At 42.0% G+C, this 23,983-nt stretch overlaps 1 protein-coding gene and 1 pseudogene across 2 annotated transcripts in view; one reads left to right on the forward strand and one right to left on the reverse strand.

Moving 5' to 3' along the window:
* UGGT1 (UDP-glucose glycoprotein glucosyltransferase 1) overlaps positions 1-23,235 on the forward strand; it is a 143,153-nt gene extending 119,918 nt beyond the window's left edge. For both annotated transcript variants that reach the window (XM_087819948.1, XM_087819947.1), the window contains exons 30-41: positions 2,669-2,827; positions 3,345-3,430; positions 8,178-8,262; positions 9,549-9,637; positions 10,283-10,387; positions 11,574-11,658; positions 12,932-13,114; positions 13,747-13,907; positions 15,167-15,281; positions 16,664-16,780; positions 17,351-17,513; positions 18,950-23,235. In XM_087819948.1, the coding sequence (XP_087676074.1) occupies positions 2,669-2,827; positions 3,345-3,430; positions 8,178-8,262; positions 9,549-9,637; positions 10,283-10,387; positions 11,574-11,658; positions 12,932-13,114; positions 13,747-13,907; positions 15,167-15,281; positions 16,664-16,780; positions 17,351-17,513; positions 18,950-18,975 (1,374 nt within the window). In that variant the 3' untranslated portion in view covers positions 18,976-23,235. The remainder of the gene's footprint in view (positions 1-2,668; positions 2,828-3,344; positions 3,431-8,177; positions 8,263-9,548; positions 9,638-10,282; positions 10,388-11,573; positions 11,659-12,931; positions 13,115-13,746; positions 13,908-15,166; positions 15,282-16,663; positions 16,781-17,350; positions 17,514-18,949) is intronic.
* LOC107528562 (peroxisomal targeting signal 1 receptor pseudogene) lies at positions 4,758-6,549 on the reverse strand (annotated as a pseudogene).
* Positions 23,236-23,983: the final 748 nt, after the last annotated feature.

The following is a 23,983-nucleotide window of genomic DNA, read 5'->3' on the forward strand; positions in this document are numbered from 1 at the left end:
TTTCTCATTTCTGATAGGCTCTTTTCCCTTTTTTCCTTAGTGAGTCTAGCTAGGAGTTTGTCAATTTTAGTAATCTTTTGAAAGAATCAGTTCTTTGTGTTTTTTTTGTTTCTGTTTTTAAAAAAAATGTTATTGATTTCAGATAAGAGGAAGGGAGAGAGAGAGAAACATCAATGATAAGAGTGTCATTGATGGACTGCCTCCTGCACACCCCTACCATGGATCGAGCCAGCAACCCGGCATGTGCCCTGACCAGGAATCAAACCACGATTTCCTGGATCATAGGTAGACGCCCAACCACTGAGCAATGCTGGCTGGGCCCAGCTCTTTGTTTTATTAATTTTTTGTATAGCCTTTTCTCTGTTTAATTCTAATTTTTATAATTTCCTTTCTTCTGCTGACTTTGGGCTGCTTTTGTTCTTTTTCCAGTTCTTTAGGATGTCATGTTAGGTTGTTTACTTGAGATTTCTCTTGTTTCTTGAAATAGGCCTGTGATGATATAAAAAGTTTCCTCTTATTACTACTTTCCCTGCATCCCAGAAGTTTTGATATGTAGTATTGACATTCTCACTTTCTTCTATCTTTTGATCTCATCTTTTATTTCCTCTTTGACCTGGTCAATTTTTAATAGTATGTTATTTAATCTCTACATATTTGTGGGTTTCTTCCTTTTTGCAGTTGATTTCTGATTTCAATACATCATGGTGAGAGAATATGCTTGGTATGATTTTAGTCTTCTTGAATTTGTTGATGCTGGTTCTGTGACCCAGCATATGGTCTCTCCTTGGGAACGTTCCATGTGCCCTGGGGAAGAGTGTATAACCTTATGTTCTGGGATGAAAGGCTGTGAAAATGTCAGTTATATCCATTTGATGTAGAGTTTTATTTAACCTGATATTTCTTTATTGATTTTCTGTTGGCTGATCTGTCTAGAGCTGTCAATGGAGTATTAAGGTCCCCAACTATGATTGTGTTTGGATCTGTTTCTCCCTTTAGTTCTGTGAGTAGTTGCTTTGTACATTTTGGTGCTCCCTGGTTGGGTGCATATATTTTAAGAAGTGTTATGTTTTCTGGATGCACTGCCCCTTTATCATTATAAAGTGTCCATCTTTGTCTCTTCTTATCTTTGTTGTCTCGAAATCTATTTTGTCTGATATAAGTAAGGCTACACCTGCTTTTTGGTGGATGTTATTTGCTACACCTGCTTTTTGGTGGAATCATTCCCCACCCTTTTACTTTGAATCTATCTTTGTCTTTGCAGCTTAGATGTGTCTGTTGTAGACAGCATGTGTTTGGTTTTGTTTCCTGATCCACTGTGCTACTCTGTGCCTCTCTGTTGGTAAATTCAGACCATTTACATTTAGGGTAATTACTGATTATGAGGATTTCCTGTAACCATTTTATCTTTTGTTTTCCAGTAGCTCTGTGCCTCCATTGGTTCTTTTCCTTGGTACTTCTGTCTGTTGTTTTTGTTTGGTGGTGTTCCATACTTCTTTCCTCTGTTTCTTTTTTTTTTTAAGCTATATGTCCTGGTTTGGGGATTTTTGTGTGCGGTTGCCATTAAGTTTATAAAAAATAAAGTTGCATATATACAGTAGTTCTTTTAAGAAATAGGAAATGTAGTCTTTGCTTTTGTTGAAGAGGTTATAAAATAGCCACAAGAAGCACTAAAGAACAGTGCAAGGAAGTGCAGAATCAGATGGAAAACAGGGTTTCTTCCATATCTTCAGAGCTTTTGTGCTCTTTTTTAGGCTTTCTCTAGTTTCTCTGCATTCCACTGCAAATTTGGGGCCCAAGACTTGGTAAGCAGGGGGAGGTTTACCTCTTAGCTCTTATTATTACACTTTTGGAATTTAGATTAGCATTGTAGTAACATATTAAGCTCCAAATAGTGCATTATTAGCATTAGCCAGAGTTACACAGCCAAGCCTGGGATAGAAACTCTTTATTTAGCTAAATCTAAACTGCCCCAAGACATTGCAGTTATATTTTCTGCCAGGGATCAGTGATAACTTCACCAGTTGGTATAGAACATAGATGATTATGCCATTATGGAGCCATTAGTGCATGTTGGACATTTGCATCTAGAATAGCAGTATTTTCAGCTGTATTCTGAAGAACAAGATGAATTTGCAGTTTTCTCTGATGTTTCTTGAATTTTTTGCATTGTTTCTATGTTATCTCATGTAAATTAATCCTTGTGGGATTGTCTTTTCTGTTTCCTCCATCATCTAGCTTTTAGATCTGTTTCTTTGGCAGTTTGTTTCACATGCTTTTCCCTATACTGCCTTTCTAATGAGAGTCTTCCCATCTGTACTTCTGGAGTCACCTCCTCATTGCTTTTTATGTCCTTTTTTTTTTGCTCTCTTTTCAACCCACCTGAGTTTTAAAAATTGTATACTGTTTTAACCACAAGCACAGTGTGCCCCTTTGCAGGCAATGTCCTTTCCCCACTCTTGGCCCCAGGCAACTGCTGGTCTACTTTCTGTCACCATAGTTATGCTTTTTTTGAATTTCTTATAAATGTGATCATACGGTATATCACCCTTAAACATAAAGGCTTCATTTGCTTTTCGTAATACATTAGGGATTCATCCATGTTGTTGCATGTAGTTTGTTTCTTTTTATTGCTAAATAGCCTTCAAGTGATTTAATTGTGATATTGCAGGTGGACGGCATAGTGGCTGCTGAGTACGAACTGGAGTACCTCTTACTAGAAGGTCACTGCTATGATATCACCACAGGGCAGCCTCCACGGGGACTACAGTTTACATTAGGAACTTCAGCCAACCCAGTCATTGTGGATACCATTGTGATGGCCAATCTGGTAAATATCAGTGCCTCAGATGGTGATGTTGAGTCATGTCAGTTTGGGCTCTATGATTTATGATGGAGCAATTAGCATTCTGAACATGAGTGAGATTAAAATTCACGATTAATTAAAGTTGGTCAATATAAAAATCGTAAGTTTAGTTAAACTTGTAGATTGTGATTCCATGGTCACCTTAGGAGAAAACATGCTGGAATTGTCTAAACCGAATTGGCCCTGAAAAAGCATCGCTTATGAGCTGACAGTGTTTTCCTTTTCCCTGGGGCAGGCGGCTTGCTCACGCGCTGCACGGTGGTTCTCCAGGAAAGGACGGCTAATCGGCAGGCTTCTTGGCTTGAGTGGCCTGTATTTTGCTAGTGTTTCTAATATGGAGGTTCTTTTGAGCTGCACTGATTTGTTAACTATCTTATTTAAAATACAGGTGACTATTATTTCGAAAAAGAACTAACCGCCCCTCAGAAACAGCATTTTGATGTTTGAAAGAACTAAAATCTGTCTTTTCTTCTTGTCATAGGGTTACTTTCAGTTAAAAGCCAACCCAGGAGCTTGGATTCTCAGACTAAGGAAGGGACGTTCCGAAGATATTTACAGGATCTATAGGTAGGATTAGTGATGCAGGTACATTTTTTCAGAGTATTTTGCTGTGAAAATCAGCTCGAATTGAATACTACACTGGCAGTTAGCCAGGGAACAAGAACTTATAGTCGTATGTGTGATGAAACAGTGCTTTTCCAGGAAATTAAACATGGAAGAATTATCAGGATATAATTGGAGAGTAATGTTATCCAATACTAATAAGTATGGTCAAGTTTCGGTTTCTTTTTTTTTTTTTTTTTTACCCATGTCAGTTCCATTTATTCTTTATACAAAATATTTTACAGTTTTATTTTTAAATCTTTGGAACCATGGTAGTTTAAAAAAAAAAGTCTCTGATCATTAGCTACTGAAGACAAGGCAAGAGGCTCAGCAGCCATTTCAGGAGTTAGTGCAGCTTCCTACACAGGAGACTGTGGAGAGGGGTCCAGGTAGCTCCCTCAGTCTTCACCTTGCTGAGTGCTGTAGGGGAAGGGGATTGTTCCATGCTCCCTCCTAGAAACATTTCAAGAAGTACAGGAAAGGCTTAAGGTAACACTGAACTCCCTCTTTGCTAGGAATTTGGCAAGACAGCAATTTCTGAACCAACTTTTTAGAAGAGTTAGCTCAGTTTCTACTCGCAGGTCTTTTGAAGAGGAGGGACTGTTGTACTTACCACATCCCTCATTCCACTGCTCTGTCCTACCAGCAGAGGCCACAGAACAGAGCCCTTGATTTGATCCCATCTGGTCCCTTCTAGGCTAATTCCACAAACGAGCCTCCCTGCTACCCACACCCAAATACTCTGTGTAGCAATTGACCCTGGCAGCTCTTGAGGACCCCTAGATAGTGATGCCAGCATTACTGCATGCAGCATCATACCCAGGGAATCTGAACGACAGCCAGGAGAGGTCCAAAAATGACAAAACAGTGAGCACCCTACCAAAACTCAGCTCTTCTGAGCCAAACCAACATTTAAATCAAACAGGCGAACTCCTGACAAATCCCATCCTAGATGCAGCCGTCACAGAGGGGCACAGTAGAAGAACACCTCCCCTCCCCCAATTCCCAGTAAAAGAGGGGAAAGAACAAACATCATAGATGTGGTAGACCCTGTGAGAAACAGCAGCTGATGATGACAGTTACCCTGTATCTCTGGGTCCTACTGGGAAGCAGCACCAACAAAGGGCGTCATGAGCAGAGAGGTCGGTAGCTGGATGTGCAGCCCTTCAGTTACCAAGGGACTTGGATGGCACAGCTGGAAGACAGACTGTCCACCCCCACATTGAGGCTGCTTCTGAGAGGGGTAACGCTTATGGTCATCAGCCCACGCCCACCCCCTCAGTAGGCCCATTTAGGGAGAGGGATTTGGGGTCCCTTCCAGGTGGACACTCACAGGGCAGTTCATCCCACTGTCAGCTGGGGCAGGCCAGTCATAGCTAAGATCCCAGGCATCAGCAACCCCTTAGGCATCACTGTGGCCTAGCATAGTGCCAAACCCAGGGTGCTCCAGATATTCTCTGGTGTGGCAACCCTTCCTCCTGAAGGCCTGGCTTTCCCTCTGCATGTATAAGGCCTCCAGAAACTGTCCCACAGCCTCTCAATGGGCCCAAGGTGGATGCAGCTGACACCCAGCTGATACATAGTGGGACTGCATATCACCAGGCTGTAGCTGAGGGCTCAGGGTGTAGCTTCTACTTCCTCACTCTGGTTTCCTTTGGCCAGGTGGCCCCTAGTTTATTCCACAACAAATAGTCATTGGAATGAATGCTGCGGGCAGCTGTGAAACAGTCCACTGCCTGTTGTATTCCCCACTCAGGTTGAAAGGGACCCCAACCCACACTACACATCAGGATCAGTGGATGTAGGGTCCAGGCACACGGCTGCCAGGAAGAGCTTTTCCACTTCAAGAAACAGAGTCAGACAACAGAGATCCCAGGATGTGCTTTCTGGGCCCATTCCTTTGCCCCTTGCCCCTTCCTCCTCAGGCTCCATCAGAGGGGTATAGGCCTGTGTGTGGCACAACCCGTCTGGCAGGGTTTTACAGGCTGTCTTCAGGGACTCGGTGGTGAAGCTGGCTGCCAGCACCACCAGTGCTGTCCAGTTTTAAAGACAGTTTTAGCTCCAGATACTCCTGCAGTGCACTGATGGCTAATATTCTTGTTCACTCTCTGCCTGAGTGGTTCCCAGATACTACCAAGCCTCCTGTGCTTAGGATCATTCTGCACAGCTGCCCCAAAAAGAAGCACAGCGTTCGGCAGGTCCCCTCCTGACATCACTGCAGCCCTTCATTGAAAGGCTGGGAGTGGTCATGCAGGGGTGCTCTTCAAACTGGCCCCCTCATCATAGGGAGCATAAGTGAGGTCATCATCATCAGAAAGCCAGGGAGCCCAGCATCCCATTTTACCATCTCCTCCAACCCCCTTCTAGCTCTATAGCTGATTTGGCATGTTCAAACTCTGTACCAAGGGCAGATGTGTTTGCTGGTCTTATCAGCCCAGACATCTGATGTACTCTCCGAGTTAGCCAGTGTGAGGTCATCATCTTGGCTACAAAGTCACTGGCTGTGTGCTGCCAGACCCTTTGCAGGATGATATTCACATGCCAGCCATCAGTGGCAGCTGTCCCCTCAGGCTCTCCCAGCCACAACTTCTCTCCTGACTGTTCCAGACCCTCTTCAGCCCAGCGGCAGGGGACACAGACAAAGGGTCTATATCTTCAAAGATGAATTCTTGGGACTAGTCAGTTTCGTAAAATTCGGAGTTACATCCACAGCATCTGCAGCTGCAAGAAACTCCTGGGCCTGGTTCTCAGACAAGGCCAAGTCTGCCACACCAGGGGCTCTCTGGGGTGCCTGGCAGGAGCATGGCTGTTCAGTCTCCTACATCTCTGCCAAGAGGTCATCAATCTTGAAGGTCTGAGGGGCGTGGGACAAGTGATGCATTCTGGTCCTGGAGGAATTCAGCCACCAACTCAGCTTCATAGGCTATCCCCCAAAGCTTGGAGACCACCTCAGAGGCTAGGCTTCCTGGTGGCCAGGATCCAGGCCTTAATCTCTCCTGCCAAAGGGCCTCATCCTGGGTGAATTGCCCAGCCAACTTCATGAGTGGGTTGGCACTTTGCCATGCTAACTGCCAGCTTTCCATTCACCACTCCACATGACCCTCCAGGGCACCTGATGCGGGCTGGGTGAGGAGGAAAAGATGGAGCCTTTAAGTTTCATTGTTCACTCATTCCTTTCTGCTACCAGTATTCCACAATCAGATCATCTGTAGTGTGATGAAAACCATAGGCAGGTGAGAAACTGAGTCATTTCAAGAAAGGAGAAAGGAAATGAACGGTCAGACTTTTCTACCCAGATAGTATATTTCTCGACCCTGAGTGAGTTACAGGTGATCAGTACCTGTGGACTTCAGCCAGGAGACCTGGGTGCTCACACTGGTTCCTCCTGGCCTGTAGTGGGCTTGGAGTAAGGGCTCCCAGAGCATTAAGTCAGGAGCAGGGTTTTTGCTTTAAGGTTTGCTACAATCGACTATTAGTTTCAAAAATTATACTACCTTTAAAAAGTTGTGGTCTAAATCCTGCTTAACACAGTTTAAATTGGTTTTAAACTATATGAAAACTGTGTGAATTTATTTAGGGAATGATATCCATTGGAGTTGGTTAGGCACCCTCTTGTGGTGTCCTCATCTTAGCTGCCAAGGATCTTGCCTGATGCGTGAAAACAACGTGAACCCTTGCACATTCCACACCCAGGAAGTAGAAGACTCTGTATTATTATATTATAATAACAATAACATCTTCATTATGAACAGTAGGTTTTCCTCCAAATGATGTTTTCCCCAAATAAGATTTTACAGGATTTTAATCTGTCATGAGAAGTTTATCTGTTTTTCTAAACCATGGTTCTTCGGTGTGCCCTTTCTCTGGCCACTCTCCTCACTCTCCAGGAGTGTGGTGCCCTTCCTCTCTTCCTGCTGTCTAGGGCTCCCTGCCTCCTGGGCTTCCCACTGGATATTCCCAGCCTCTGGAGTGTCTCATGCAACCCCTTCAGAATCTTACCTTTGCTGAGAACTCTGCTCTCTGTGGATGACAGTGCCTCTAGTGAATTCATATGTTATCATGGTTTCTGCAGTTAAGAACTTGAAAATTGGTGGCTAGAAATTTTAGGCATTACAGTTGGTTAGCAGGGAAATATTTCTCCTCCTCTGCCCCGTCTGACTGCACATAGACTTGTTATAGGTCTTCCTCCAGAGCATGGACACTAGATTGAGTACAGGACCTGGACTTGCCTCTTGTGTGCCTCCCTGCAGAAAAATGGAGCAGATGCCATGCTTTGCTCCCTGTCCACTGAAAAGGAGAAGGGCTGTGTTTCCGGTGATGGTGCAGAGCTGGCCCGTGGCCTGGGCACTCCTTTATTGGAGGCACTGGGCTTGGCTCAGACCTTGTGAATACAGAGGGTTGCTAACTGTCCAGCACACACTTACCAGCACTGGCAGCTTCTCCCTCTGTGAAAGGCCATTTCAGGGGACTCAAGAAGGAAGTTTGGGCTGTAACTGGCTTGAATGCTCAGTGTTTTCAGAGATTATGGCAAGTGCTTCTGTGTACCTTGAAGGGCCTCTTGCAGGCTGTGAAAAATATAATTTGTTCTGAAACACTCCTTGGTGGTAAAATGATGGGCAGATACAGCGGGTTGATGTCAGCATGTGCTGCACTCGAGAGCTGGGATTCCTAAGTTCATCTCCCTTTCTCCCTTTCTCCCTTTCTCCCTAAGCCATGATGGGACAGACTCTCCGCCCGATGCTGGTGACGTGGTGGTTGTCCTCAATAACTTTAAGAGCAAAATTATTAAAGTGAAGGTGAGTTTGGTATATTAAGGCAGTTACTCTTTTGTACTTGGTGAAAGTAGCAGTTTCCTGGTGTTCAATTGCTCTTATCTAAAAATATGTGTCTTGAAACCAGCTCCAGGCTTTCTGAGTTAATAGATGTGTTAACTCCAAGAATAATGCTATTATTATAGTAATCATTTCATAATATATATGTATACAAAATCATCACACTGTATACCTTAAATTTATACAGTGTTACTTGTCAATTATATCTCAGTAAAGCTGAGGGGGGAAGAAAAAGAAACCCAAGACTTTAATTCATCATTGGAATTGGCATTTCACTGTGGTGTCTGTGGGAACACTGCTTTATCCACAAAATGTCTTTCTAAACATTCATCTGTGGCTTGCTGCAGCTGAGAGAGTGCGCCTTTTGGGTAATCTCAACGAGCAATGCAATTCTCATTTTAGATAAAATGTTTTCATAGATATTGTGTTGCTTATATAGCCACAATTTACATTATTATTGATGACTTTATTCTCAGAAAATTGGGGAGAATGCCAATGAAAATTTCAGCAACAATTATAAATGGTACCTCATTTAATTTCTTTTCACTTCTTTCTGTTCTCAGAATTTTAAAGTTCTTAATGCCTTAAACTCAAAAGGTATTATGGAGTAAATAACAGGCACCTCATTGTATTATATTTTGCTTCACTGTGCTTCACAGATTTTGTGTTTGTTGTTTTTTTTTATAAATTGAAGGGAAGAACCTCCACTAGCCAAAAGATTACGGCTCACTTTGTCGAGCTACTCAGTCTGCTGTGGTCAGGACTGAACCCACAGTTCTTATACACAGTGAGACCTAAAGCAGGCCGCACACCATGGAGTGAGGGAGGGTTCTCTGTGCTCCAGAGAAGACCTGCTGGCTCTGCTAGGGAAGCCTGAGAAGGCTCCTGCACGAAATGATGTCTTTCTTACAGAGCGTGTGTGGGCTGCACTCCTTCCCTAGATCTCGCTGCCAGCTGGCTGGATTGTGCTTGTATTTTTGCTCAGACTGTATTTCCTACACACTTGTTTGAGAGGTTTTTCCCATTTTTCAAACTGAAAACAGTTATTGTCTAATTAAAAGAGGTTGCTGTCTTTGCTTACAGTTTTGTGTGGTATGATGGAGATACTTCTGTTGGATACGTCTAGCCTCTGCGTGGGTTTTACCTGCTTGTAGGAAAATTAATTCCGTTTCGTTGGCAGTACCCACAGTAAAGTCAGTTTAATGCCCGTAAACCCAGCAGGAGGAACAAGCCCATCACTGTGATTGCAGGTTCAGAAGAAGGCGGACATGGTGAACGAGGACTTGCTGAGCGATGGGACTAATGAGAATGAGTCTGGATTTTGGGATTCCTTCAAATGGTAAACTGGCATAATAAAAATTTTTTTTGTGTGTTTGTTGTTTTTTTAAGGAAAAATAAGTTAAAAGCACCTTCTCTTTCTTTTTCTGAGTACAATAATTCTGTCTTAGGCCTTTCAGATTCTGCTATGTGCATCCAAAAATTGCACTTAAATTTAGCGTACAGGAGTATTTCTGACTACCAAAAAGTTAACGCCCCCTCGTGGTGAAGTTACTTCTCTTTTATACTTCTTGACTCTTGCTGGGTTGTGCCTGCTCTCTGCAGGGCTGGCTCAGTTTACTTTCCATGCTACTCACTGAGTTCTGTGCAGTAGCCTCTGTTCAGTCTTTTCCTGAAGCTGCATGGTGCCTTGAAGCTGCACCCTTTCATTACCTTGTGGGTGGTTTCCTGCCATGTTCGACCTACCTACCTACCTCCCTCCCTCCCTCCCTCCCTCCCTCCCTCCCTCCCTCCCTCTCTCTCTCTCTCTCTCTCTCTCTCTCTCTCTCTCTCGTGGTGGGGGGGGCACTTGGCCCCTGGTCCCTCTGCACCACTTTCTAGGGACAAGCAGGAGTGGGAAATGCCTCTCTTTACCGCTCCCCTTAAAGGACTGTGTGTCTGTCCCAGCATCTCACCTTTTGTGCTTTTTTTACCTATATTGTTACAGGGGCTTCACCGGAGGACAGAGGGCTGAGGAAGTGAAACAGGATAAAGACGACATAATTAATATTTTCTCTGTTGCATCTGGTCATCTCTATGAGAGGTTTCTTCGGTGAGTCATGCTGGTTATTTCCGTGTATATTCTCATTTAAAATGAGAGTAAATGTTTTATGCAATCCTGCCCATTGTACTTCTATGTATTTGAAGCACTCTGAGTGTTGTGAATAGATTACCGTATATAACTATTGGTTTTGATCTGGTTAACAGCATTAACTCAAGCTATATAGTAAATGCATCTGCGTGGATATTACAAGGCTGTAAATCTTCAACATCACTGTGCACACATTATAAATAGTGGTGTTTAATTAGTTACCAAGCATTGCTTAAACCGTAAATTAGGAGGTTAACAGAGAATAGAAGTGGACTAGGACAGTGGACTTGCCTTCTAAAGATTCATAGGATTTTAGAGCCAGGGGATCTGTCTTACAGACAGACTGAGACTCAGGGCGAAGGGACTTGCCTGAGGTCACAGCTATAGCCAAGGAGAGACCACTGGTTGGGCTGGTCGATGCAGTGGTCATCAGGGGGAAGGTCCTCAGGAGCGCCTTTGCCTAAGAGTAACTTTCCTAGTGCCAGGGTTCCTGTTACTTCTAATATTCCACTACAAATCTAGTGTAGCACATCATCAACATGTCATTTTACTCCTGTTTTATACCTCCTTTTTCCAAGAAATAATATCTAGCCTAAAACAGTAATGTCAGGTGTCAGTAACAACTGAATTTAAATTCCTTGACTCAAAATGTATTTTTTGTTTGTTTTCAAAATAGGGAATCCTGAGACTGTAACCATTTGCCATTTCTTTACTCCTCTCTGCTCTTCTCCTTGGCCGGGCCCCCAGGACAGGCTGTGGGAGGCAAGCCAGTTGCACAGAGCTGCTATGGCTTTGCAGGCTTTCTTTTTAGAGTGATGTAATCAGTTAACCACAACCTCCATTATTAATTTTTATCATAATTAATATATTGCCTCATGAAGTGATTTATTTAAGGTGTAACATGATTAAAACATTTGCCTTTGTCAGTTTGGTATACTTTTGTAGGTGAGAAATACTCCTTTCTCACTTAGTGATAAACTTATAAGGAAGAATGTGTGCTATTTTCCACTACTAAGGTCTCTCTTGGCCTAATTGGGCCATCAACTCTGTCATGAAGAACATTTACTGATCTTGTAATTGCTACTTGATTTTGTTGAGATTATAAAGCATTGGAAGATTATTAGCATTATTTGCTTTTCTTTGGCAGCATAATGATGTTATCAGTGCTGAAGAATACCAAGACTCCTGTGAAATTCTGGTTTTTGAAGAATTATTTGTCTCCCACATTTAAGGTTTGTTCCTCAGGAAAAAGAAAAATTCTTATTAGGAGATATGTGCAGTATAATGTACTTTTTACTATTTCTTTGTTATCTGTATTATTTTTGAATTTTCCTTGTAATAAGTTGCCCGATTGATTGCATATTTCTATGTTGATTACTCTCTCAGACTGATCTCTTTTGGGGGAGCAGTTGTTATAAAACCAAACATAAAATTATGTCTGTTTGGAGCTCGGATAACATAGGAAGAGAGTCTGTTTCGTTTGCTCTGATGAAACAGCATTCTCTTCTGAGCTTGCGGCCCTAGTACAATTATAAAACAGCGGCGCTGGTTTCCAGTAAGAAAGTGATTGCTTTCATCTCGAGCAGCCACCGGTGACCTACGGCTTACTGCTTCATCTGCATAAAACAAAAACACACTTGGAAGGTCTTCTGCTTTATTTAATCAGTATTTGCCATCTAAATTGATTTATTTGCATTTTTTTGTTGTCGTTCTGTAGAATTTACTAAACAACTTTTAAAGTATTCAGTAATTTCTCTCCTAGTAATTCACTTCTGTTCCCCTGAAGGTACTTGTATTTAGAATATGAAGGACTTAATGGCAGCCAATTTGTTCAGAGTGTTTGGGTTTGCCAGGTCATTCCCTGAGTTAGACCTAGCGGAGGTGAAATAAGCCAGTCAGAGACAAATTCCACATGGCCTCACTTATATGTGGACCCTAATGAACAAAATAAACTGACAAACAAAATAGGTGCAGAGGCATGGAAGCATCGAACAACAGACTGACAGCTGTCAGAGAGTGAGGGGTGGAGGGAGGGGAGGGATGGGAAGAGATTAAAGAACATATGTACATAGCCCATGGACACAGACAATATAGTTCAGTGAAGGGTTGGGGTGGGGTGGGGGCTGGGTGGAGGCAGGAAAAATGGGGGACATCTGTAACAGTATCAACAATAAAAAAAAATCAAGCTCAAAAAAATGTTTCGATCAAGTTTAGACAAATGAAGTTCATTTCTCTTAAGCACACATGCGTCAGTTACTTCAAAGCCTTTACTTAAAGATTTCTGCCATTTCATGTAATGCTCAGAACTCATAAAGAAATGGGGGGTTGGCAAGCAAACATTTATATGTCTTTTATATAGTCACAGTAAGTCAGGGTCAGATGCTTTTATTAAACCATTGTTACAGTCCGTGTGTTTTACTTATGCCATAATCATGATGGTTGTCTTACGTTATGAAGTTGGTTTTCTCAAAGTAAATGATTATTGTTCCCTGTGTCTGAAAATAGGAGTTTATACCTTATATGGCAGACAAATACAGTTTCCAGTATGAGCTTGTCCAGTACAAATGGCCCCGGTGGCTTCACCAACAGACCGAAAAGCAGCGCATCATCTGGGGGTACAAGATCCTCTTCCTGGACGTGCTCTTCCCCCTGGTTGTCGACAAGTTCCTGTTTGTCGATGCTGACCAGGTGAGCTCCTAAGGGCCAGATTCAACAACTTGTATTAAAGGCATTAGACTTCCTTTTCCATTTTGAACTACTTTTTTTCCCAGCTATGGAAAAATACATGCTTTTTTTACATTATTTAGAATACTTGGAAAAGTATCACCTAGATGTGATCACTTTTAAAATTTGCATTTGATGTATCTCCTTTTTATATTTTCTTCTATGCCTCTTTACATCGTTGTCATTACATCATGTGTGCAGTTTTTTATCTGAATTCATTTCACATGCAAACTAAAAGTAGGCATTGTTTCTCATGTGTCCATATATTCATTCACATAAACCTTCCAACAGCCCTGTGAGATCCCTGTTTTACAGATGAGGAAACTGAGGCACAGAGAGGCTACACAATATACATTTGTTTATTTCTACTCTTTCTGTGTGTCCAGCACTACCCTAAGTGTCTCACTGCTCACTTAGTGAAGGCGAGACAGTCAGCTGATCAGTGGAAGCATCAGGTGTAGACTGGGTCTCCTGCTGGGGCCTGTGCCATTAACCACTGAGTGCCCTCCAGGATGCCTTCAGTGAGGTGCTCTGTATCTTCAGGAAACTGCTGCCTGCATGGTTGTTTAACAGATGACTTGTGATCTTTTCTCCAGATCGTACGAACAGATCTGAAAGAGTTAAGAGATTTCAATTTGGATGGTGCCCCTTATGGTTATACTCCTTTCTGTGACAGCCGAAAAGAAATGGATGGCTACAGGTTCTGGAAATCAGGGTACTGGGCCAGTCACTTAGCTGGGCGCAAGTATCATATCAGGTACTGAAAAAGACTGCTGGTAACACTGTTTTTATTTTATTTAAATTAATTTTGTGTATTTAATACTGAATAGGTAATACATTAATATGGTTCATAAATAAAAAATATAAAAAACTATGCAGTGAAAAAAAATCCTCTCAGTCCTGTCTCTCTTCTACCTAGTTTTCATCCCACAGCAGATAACCTCCTCTGTTAACTTACTGTATGTCCCAAAGAATTTCTTAATTCTTTTTTTTAATATATCTTTATTGATTTCAGAGAGAGGAAGGAAGGGAGAGGGAGAGAGAGAAACATCAGTGATGAGAGAGTCATTGATCTGCTGCCTTCTGCACGCCCCCTGCTGGAGATCGAGCCCGCAGCCTGGGCATGTGCCCCGACTGGGAATCAAACCATGATCTCCTGGATCCTGAGCCAAGCCCGGCCAGGCGAATTTCTTAATTCATACATAAACAACTATGACTTCTCTTTTGCACAAAATATACCATCCTATTTATAGTTTTATACCTTGTTCTTTTTTTACTTAATATCTCAAGTAGATATATGTAGAGAGAGACCTTATTCCTTTTTACATCTGTGGATCATTCCAGTAGTTATTATATTTACGGTCTTTTGCTATGACATACTTTACTGCACTGAATAATTAAATACATTATTTTGTATATTTCAGTATAGTCCTAGAAGTATAAGTCCTAGGTCAAACCATGTATGGATTTGATGCTTTCCTAATGAGCCCTACATTATCTTCTCTGGGCAGAGTATGATTTGGAAGATTGGGAGAGTAGGGGTACTTGCAGGAAGCAGCATGTACAGAGATAAGTTTTGGGCTATCATGGTTTTAGTATTAAACTTTGGTTTTGGTCCAAAAGAATGGTACCACTTGTTTTTCTTCCACCCGCAACTTTTGTACCTCATCAGGGTGTCTTTCGCCAGTGGTTATTCAACAGTTACTATAGCTTTGTTACCTAATCTGCTGCCATTTGCTAGAAATCTTTTGTCAGAGACTAAGTTATATCTTTTGGAAGGCAATTAAATAAGGAACAGTGACAAACTGAGTGTGTGGTGGTAGAATATGGGTTTTGTAATAATTTTCTTAGTGTCTTTGGAGTAGCATATACTGACCCTGAGGTCCACCATCGGGCCTCAGCTTACCTTTTCAAAGAGAGGCCAGAATGTTTGCCTAGTGACCTGTTCTGGTATTCAGTGGGGTTACTTTTCCTGCCATAATCCATGGTTATAACAAATGGATCTTCTCTCTCCAGTGCATTGTATGTTGTTGATCTGAAGAAGTTCAGGAAAATAGCTGCTGGTGACAGACTCAGGGGACAGTACCAAGGTCTGAGTCAGGATCCAAACAGTCTTTCAAATCTTGATCAAGTAAGTGCCTATTTTTTTGGTTAACACTTTCAGTGATGGATACACAATGTTGTGTAAGAAAATGAAGTATTATTTGCTTCCCAGTTCTCTCATCTGTTGGGATAGTGCTTTGTTTCTTCAAGGGAAAGAATTTTGTGTCTGTGTGTGTGACATTTTTATCTGTCCTCATGACAAGATGCTCTAGTGAAAAAATGTCATGGCCTGACGTTGGCTTGGGAAGGGAAATGGAAAAGAGGTGCTGCCTCTCTGAACCATTACTACATCTCTACATTTTGTACCCAAGCTAATATGGTAAATTTGTTTCTCTGCCTACTAGGGTCAATTTGTTCCTTTTCTTTAGGCGCTAACTAGCTCAGGAGGCACAATATAGAATATAGTATCGCAATATCCCGTTTTCTATGTCAGAAACCATAGTTTTTAAAAAGTTTAGCTGAACTTAATATTGTTTATTAATTCTAGACAATTTTCAGAGGTGAGATTATAGTTTAGATGTTGTAGGTAGTTTCACATATTTTGTTTTACTTAAAAGTCTACCTTAGCCCTGGCTGGTTTTTCTCAGTGGTTAGCGCGTTGGCCCTTGGACTGAAGGGTCCTGGTTCGATTCCGGCCAAGGGCATGTACCTCGGTTGCAGGCTTAATCCCTGGTGCCGGTTGGGGCATGTGCAGGAGGCAACCAATCTGTGTGTTCTCTCACTCGATGTTTCTCTCTCTCTTTCTCTTCTACTCTCTCTGAAAAGGAACAACAAATTGATCTCTCTCTCTCAAATCAGTAAATTAAAAAAATAAATAAAGCCTACTTTAAACATATTTAAGCCTTTGTTATGATGTATAGCACCCCTAAAGAAAAGTGTACAAAACAAAAATATATAAATATATACATATTCATATCATCAATAAATTACCACAAAGCTGATGCCCATATACCACCACCTAGTTCAAGAAAGAGATCATTACTAGCATCCCAGAAGCGACTCCTCTTCTCTAACAAGAGAGTCCAGCATTCTGAAGTACTATACAGACATATTACTTGTATTCTTAAAAACTGTAGTTTAGTTTTCCTGGTTTTTGTTTTTTCCTTTCTATCTCAATGGCATGTGCCCTGGCTTGGAATCAAACCGTGATCTCCTGGATCATTGGTCAATACTCAACCACTCAGCCATGCTGTCCGGGCAACCTTGTGGTTTTTAAAAACACCATAAATAAGTATTTTGGCTTCTCTAAGGTTTATGGTAAGCTCCCTTTCAGTTCTAAAAATTTGTGGCTGGCATGTGCTATGTAATAAGCAGCTAGCATCACTACTTTGCTATGCATTTATTTAAATTTTCCCCAAAACTTTAGATTGTTGTGTTTTTTATTGTTTTTTGTTTTTTTTTACCAAATAGGATTTGCCCAATAACATGATCCATCAGGTGCCAATTAAATCACTGCCTCAAGAATGGCTTTGGTGTGAAACGTGGTGTGATGACGCCTCTAAGAAGAGGGCAAAAACGATTGACTTGGTAAGAAGCTGTCTGCACTTCCTTTCTGCGTGTGTGTGTGTGGGGGGGGTGTAACTAGATAGTTGTTAATACACGGAGTCTCATGTAGTCTTTCTCTGCTGCTGTGTAGTGTAGGGACCGTAGAACATCTTACAGTGAGCAGGTCTTTTTTTTTTTAAATATATTTATCTTTATTGTTGAAAGAATTACAGATGTCTCCTTTTTTCCCATTGACCCCTTCTGCCCCACCCCCACCCGTGCCCCAGGCCTTCACCACTCTATTGTCTGTGTCTATGGGTGATGCATTTATGCATATAAACTCTTTGGTTAACTTCTCCCCCCACCCCCCTCACTTATACGTGGGCAGTTCTCTCTTGCTCTCAGCAGAAAGCTAATCTTCTCGCGTCTGACGGGGCTGTGTTCACTATTTGCAGTCAGTGAAGGGACTATTTTTGTTTCTGCTCATCTGTCATTTGGTTCCTTAGTGTTCCTTTTGTCCAGTTAGGACTTGAAACAAAAATGCCTTTGAATTCTATATAATGTCCCCTTTCTTTAACTCAGTGGAAGTACATTATTTTTTGGTTTTCACAGTGTAATAATCCAATGACCAAAGAGCCCAAGCTGGAAGCAGCTGTTCGAATCGTCCCAGAGTGGCAAGACTACGACCAAGAGCTCAAACAGCTGCAGGTCCGCTTTCAGAAGGAGAAGGAAAGGGCAGCCCAGGGTGAGGAGATGACACAGGAGCCACGCCAAGGTGAGACAGGCTGGCCTTGGGGAAGTCCTTTGCAGTTCTGATTTCTGTTTGTTGCAAAAACAACAGAATAATGAATGGACTTGGTCCTGATGCCATCTGGTGTATTTCCCACTCCCTCTTCCAGCTGGGCCTGGCAGACCGTAGGCGTGACCAGGGCAGCGGCTTCCCCTTCCTTTCTTCCTCTTCTCTTGTTTCTTTTGCTTGTCTGCGTCTTTGTTTTCGAGACAGGATGCTTTCCTTATGGTTATTGTCATTTAGGTTCATGAGTTTTGTGATACAGAAGCCAAACCTGACATTGTATTGCAGCCTCTTGCTAGATTCCTTGGTTTTTCGTTAAATCTGTCCAGGGATTAGTGAGTGAACACATTTAGGATCGACAACTGTGTTTGTATTTAATTTGGGATAAGAATAGGAAGGACTAAGTCTTCATGTAATGCTTTTGCTCCTGTGTATATATATCGAATGCTAGCCATTTGAAAAAAATCATTAGAGTACAAAAGTGATCTTTTGTAAACTATTAATAAGCCGAGTTCTGGATTTTAACATTTATTCAGCTCAAAACTAATTTTGAAAAAACAATTACAGAACATGGATCTTGAGTGATTCACCCAAACATCCTGAAGATTATATCATGATATTCAATGTCACAGCTGAAAGGTTGGATATTTAGCATAAAAATAATTAATTCAGATTCATTAGTAAAAACCTTAAGGGTTTCCATAGATGGGCAAAGAATGTAGATAATACTGTTCAAGTAAGAGGAAAACATAAATAATAAACGAATTTGAGGAAATTAATGAGATTAAAGGAATCATTAATATATACTGCACAGAAAAGATACTCATACTGATGAGGCCATTGTTGGGAGAAGGCAGTGAAGCTGCCCGGGTCCCCCTGTGTATTACAGCATCCTTGTTAGAAAGCAGTGATCAGTCATCAGGGTAGTTAAAATGTTAGACCTCAATAATTTCTCTGTTGTGAATTTACCTTAAAGAAATAATTCAACAGAAGAAAAAAGTTATATGCATGGAGAAATTATTTTACAAATATTTATAAACCAAAAGCATTGAAAACAGCTTAAACATCCGTAGAGAATGGTGAAGGAGCTACATAGGAAAATGTTTACGTGGCATTAAATGAAAAAGGAAGACTCCTGACTAAAAAAGTGCATTTTACTGGAAGTAAATGCTATACTTTGAAAACAGTTCCCATTAAATAGGGATATGCAGGTAGTTTCATTATAAAAATAAAAATGTCTTTTTTCATTTTGTTTTTGCTTTCAAACACATCAAACCAAAGTTTCTAAAAATTTGAAAAGAGAGATGAAATGGAAGTGTGGGCATAGATGATAGGTCACAGCACTAGAGAATGCCCGTCTATGTTTTCATAACTTGAAGACAGTCCACTTTCTCTTCAATGGTTCTCTTCTTCTACAGGACCTCAGACTCGTGAAGAGTTATGACCTACAGAGAAGGATAGGAAGCTGCACCATTTGAAAACACTTTTTATATTGAACTCTAGTTTTTTCTGATCTGTCTATACAACTGCTGGTGACTTGGCTGGGCGGCTGCCCAGATCCTTTTGATGCTGAGCGTTTGTCTTTGACTCCTCCACATGGCGGCTCTGAGTCTTTGGAGTTAAGGCTCTCTTGGATTTGTGCCTCAGAGGAAGACCGGTGGCTGATCTTTGGGGACTCTGTAAAGAGCATTCTTCTAACCAGAAGGGAAAATGGCAAAGGCAGTGGGAGGAAAACAAGTCCTGTGTGCCCCACCGAAGAGTACACACGTGCCACACTGTCAGGGAGCAGACCCACCACAACTGCCATGTTGTTCTTGCCTCTGCTGACTTGGCAGCAAGCTCACTGCAGCCTGAGCTGTGTGTAGGTTCCACTTTGAGATGGGCCATCCGGAGCTTCGTCCAAGGTCTGCACACCTCGAGGTTTATGCCAGTGCATCTGTGCCCTTCCTGTGTTCTTCTCCCCGGCTTTAGTTCAGGGTTGAACTGAGACCCAACCAGCAATTGTGTGTCTTTAGGGTTGGCTTGGGACAAGTTAATTGGGACAGAATGAGGGTGGGTTGGGGTGAGGGTATGGAAATATCGGGTAGGAGGGCTCTGGGGTGTTGCCGTGGGAGGTGAGGAAGACCAGGAATTGGCTGTTGTCTTTTGTAAACCATCAGCAGTACCACTGTCACTAATTTGAAATGAAACATTACTCTTATTCCCCACCCAGCTTCACTGAATATTTTAGGTAATTATTTTGTAAACAAATTTTGTATCTGTGAAAATATTTGCTTTTTTCCCTCTTTCTAAACAAATGTTGTTATTGATTTCCTTACTGGATACAGCCATAGCAAGCCCTCTAGTGGCATGTCAGGAGGCGCAGGGCTACCTCAGGAAGGTCACTTTGTCCTTTCCTTCTCCTCCTCAGAGGGCTTTTCTCTCAGACACAGGGAAGTTGGCTTTTACTTTTCTCTACAAAAGACTCCAACACCTGAGACCAGGAGAAGTTTGGACTGTGTAATTCATATTTTTTAGACATTGTTCCACTCCTTTAGTTTAGTGCTGTGGGTGGCCTTTGGCTTGCAGAAATTCAGCAGTCCACCCATCCTGACGCTCCATAGGTGTATCACGAAGCCACGTAAGCCCTTTAGTCATTGCTTTTTTTGTGTTCACTTCAGCAGCTCCGAAAGGCTTTTTGGAGCAGCCTGTCCTCGTGAGAGGGCAGTGCTGGGAGGCTCCCACGAGGAGACTTCCGGTGTGTTGCTGGCCTGTGTGGGTGAGGTTCCAGGCCCTCCCCTTCATCTCCCCAGCTGCAGGGAGCAGCAGCAGGAGCCCAGCCATGGGCTCTCCTGTTGGCCTGCTTTTTAAAGATAGGAGAAGGTGCAGATGGACAGCTAAGTTCTCCCCATCTAAGCCAGGTAACAACGTACTAGTTTGCAGTCTTTTTAAAAAAAATCAGTCTTATGACAAATATCAAGTCTCTCAGGCACTGTGATGGAGCTTTCGAGTTTGCTTTTATAATTCCATTAAACATTGGGGAAGGGGGATGAAAAGATTTTTAGATAAATTGACCCAAGACTGAAAGTGTCCCTCAGAATCATTGCTGTTGATGAAGGTTGCAACTTGAGTCCCTACTGCCCAGGTCCTCACGAGTCAGAGCAGCTGAAGGGAATCAGTGAGAGTAAGAAACGCTTATTCAGCTTCACCATAGATTTATTTAAGCTTCCCCAAGGATTCTGCTACTGTCACTTCTGTCTACAGCTGTGGGCAGAATTGTGCATTTTTCCAATTCATTTTCTGGGAGATTGAGCGGGAAATACTAGTCATTGGGATATGCTTTTTAATTCTGGTTCCCTTGGGACATGAACCAGATCACCTTTCTCCATGTCTTTGTACCAGGTCTCTTGTGCATGTTCCATGTGAGGACAGCACAGTATGAAATCTGTTCTCTGTGTGGCATGTGTGTCCTCATTGCCCCTATCTGTCACCACCCCAAACAAGATCTTATTAATATTTGAATCTAAATATGCCAGACCCAGCTTACTTCTGAAATGGCCTAGGGCCCTTCTTCTCTTGCCAATAATTCTTGATTCATGTGGCATAAGCATCTTTCAAAATGAACCTCTGATGCCGTAGGACGGATGGGGAACGTCAGGCCCACAAAATCATTTGGTCTGGCCCTGCCAAGGCCTCACCAAAGAGCAGCAGTTCAGCCATCACATTAGAGGTGAGTTCCTTAAGTGTTTGGCCAAATAGAGCAGGCTAATTTTTAAGTTGATAATTTTGTATCGCCTGCGAATGATGTAAATATCCAAATGGCCCTTGGCAGAAAAAAGGTTCCCCACTCCTGCCCTAGGAAATGGTGTTACCACTAAAATTCAGTCTTGGTCAACTTTGTCTGTTGACTCTACTGTATGAAAGCAAATAGTGACTGAAAAGATAGATAAGATGTTCTTTTCCAAGACACAAGAATTGATTGCAGTGAAACATTTAAGTTTCTGGAAACTGTTCACAGTGCATTGTTTTTAACCATTTGTATGTAATGGTTTTTTTTTCTCTCTCTCATGCTATAATGGAGAATTTTCTTTTGAATGAGCGCCAGAATGATATAAAATAATGTGACTTTTTATGTTCCATGAACAGTGGATTTTGACTGAGATCTAAGCCCGTGCACACAGCCTGCTGCTGGGGCTGTGGGGGCATGCCTATTTTGTTTTAAACTTGTATTCAATACTACCACACTGAGAATGGTGGCATGTTCGCTTTTTATAAGATTGATAAAAGTGTCAGATCTGTCAAAATGTGGCATTTCAAAGGGAAGCAGACAGACGTTTGCCTACCCACTAAGTGTGCATGTATCGCAGTAGGTCCAGTATGTGTGAATTCAGCTCTTGGAAGAACAAAGATTTTACATATACTAAGAAATAGTTTCTAAGAATGGACCTTAATTTATTCTGCTGTTCTCATAATTCCTCACATCATGAACCTTGTTAAGGCTTTGCCTGAATGAACAACTTTAATCTGGTTGCAGGGACTAATTATCCCAGATGAAGTGCTGAAAGCTAGGGATGGCAGCACAATTTTTCCAAGAGACTGGCCCCAGTGATAGGGAGGAATTTCCAATTCATGGAAATGGAAATGTTTTGGTAAGGCCACCTAATGGAAACTTTTCCTTGGTAACACAAATGGAGGGTGTTATTTAAATACACATGCCGTTGTGTGATTTTTTATAATTAGTTTTTTAAATATTTGATTTTTGCGGGGAAATTTGGGGAATAATTGGAGTGAATCAACTTACATATAGCTGTCATGTGTCTAGTTTGGTGGGATAGCATTTTTAATTTAAATTCATGTTTTCCCTGCCTTCGTGTAGTGAGGAAAGACCTTATCAGGACTTTGGTAATTACGTGATTGAATCCAGGCCTGTTAGAGTCATTGACTCGTGTTATCATTGGTATTTCAGAGTACCTGGAGAGTATTGATCTCTTTCATTATTTGATCTTTGATCTCTTGATCTAATACAGAAAGAATGCTTCTGGGTGGCAGTAAATCAGCGCACTAAGTAGAGGATCCCTCCCCTCACAGTATAAAAACAACCACAAAAGCTGCTGCATGCTCTCTAGAAATAGTTCATAAAGTTTAAACTCCATGGTGATGATTTTGGAAGCAGAACGCCATCTCCTGAGTCTTTCCCAATTATTTAGCAACACAGAGGCCAAATGTGGAAGATTTAAATTGAGCAGGATACAGGTTAGGGTATGAGCTAAGGCCTTCATCCTATCTGTAATTTATGTATTGCCTTACTTGTCACAATTTAGATTTCCAGAGAATTGGGCATAATTCCTCTTCAAAATGAAAGTGTCAGAATACATTAACCTAAGGTCAACAATTTGAGGAGAAGATTATCAAGTACCATGTTTTCCAACCAGTAATCCTTGGTAACAGTGTAAACATGGAAAAACGGAGAAAATGTTAAAAAAACACACCTATGTATTTAAACATCCCCCCCCTTCTTTATAAAAAAACTATTCTATTTTACTGTAATTCTGTTCCACTAAATGCAGCATAGGACCAGGTGCTGCCCTTGCTTGGGAACAAGCATTGGGGCTCTGAATGTCTGCAGAGCCCTCTGCACCTGAAGTGAAATGTGAATGAATTTCTTGCTACTGTAATGAAAATAAGGTCTGCTCAATACAATAAACTTCTCCTTCTCTTCTGGAAACTGTCTGGTCTGTCCTTCAGCTTTTAAGTTTAGGAAGGGCAGATGGTCAGAGCTCCAAGTTCCAGCCTGTATCTGACAGAAGGAGCAGGCCCAGGTAGGAAGGAGAGCTTTAGCTGAACATCTTATCTGGTGATGGAGCTGGGTCCAGCTGCAGCCAGTTTTCTGGAGTCTCAGGATAGTGGCCATGCCTCTTCTAGGTCCCCAGCCTTGGAGAATTGTCCCAGGTAGGATCTGGCAGGCAAGCTGCCCCAGCAGCACTAACCATAACAGAAACGATGGCATGGGCTTTTGTCCATTTTCCAAATCCCTGAGCTTCCACTCTTGGACTATATTTGGAGTTGAAGATGTGGTCCCTCCTGACAGGTTCTCACTGGACACTGCCAGCTAGTGTAATGAGTTCTCTTACTGAGTTTCAGGTTGTGGAGGGGGACCTTGTGGATGTGAGAACACAGTAGAGGGCACCTAAGGTGTAGTTGAAGAGGGGTTTGGTGGTCAGGAAAAGCTTCTACAAGGAGATGATGTTTAAATTGAAGCCTGGGGAGTAAGTAGGAGTTACCCATGTAGGTCAGGGAGGTGATGGAGGAAGGAGCAAGAGCTGGTTTAGCTCATTTAGGGAGTTATAAGTGAGCATATGTGGCCAGAGTCATGGCCAGGAGAGAGGTTCCGGGGTGAGGGGTTTTACAGTATGTGCCAACGTGAAATTTTTTTCTTATAATAAACTTCTCTTATTGACTTGGAGCAAATGTAG

This window comes from Miniopterus natalensis, chromosome 8 (genome assembly GCF_054644295.1).
Source record: "Miniopterus natalensis isolate mMinNat1 chromosome 8, mMinNat1.hap1, whole genome shotgun sequence".
NCBI lineage: Eukaryota > Metazoa > Chordata > Mammalia > Chiroptera > Miniopteridae > Miniopterus > Miniopterus natalensis.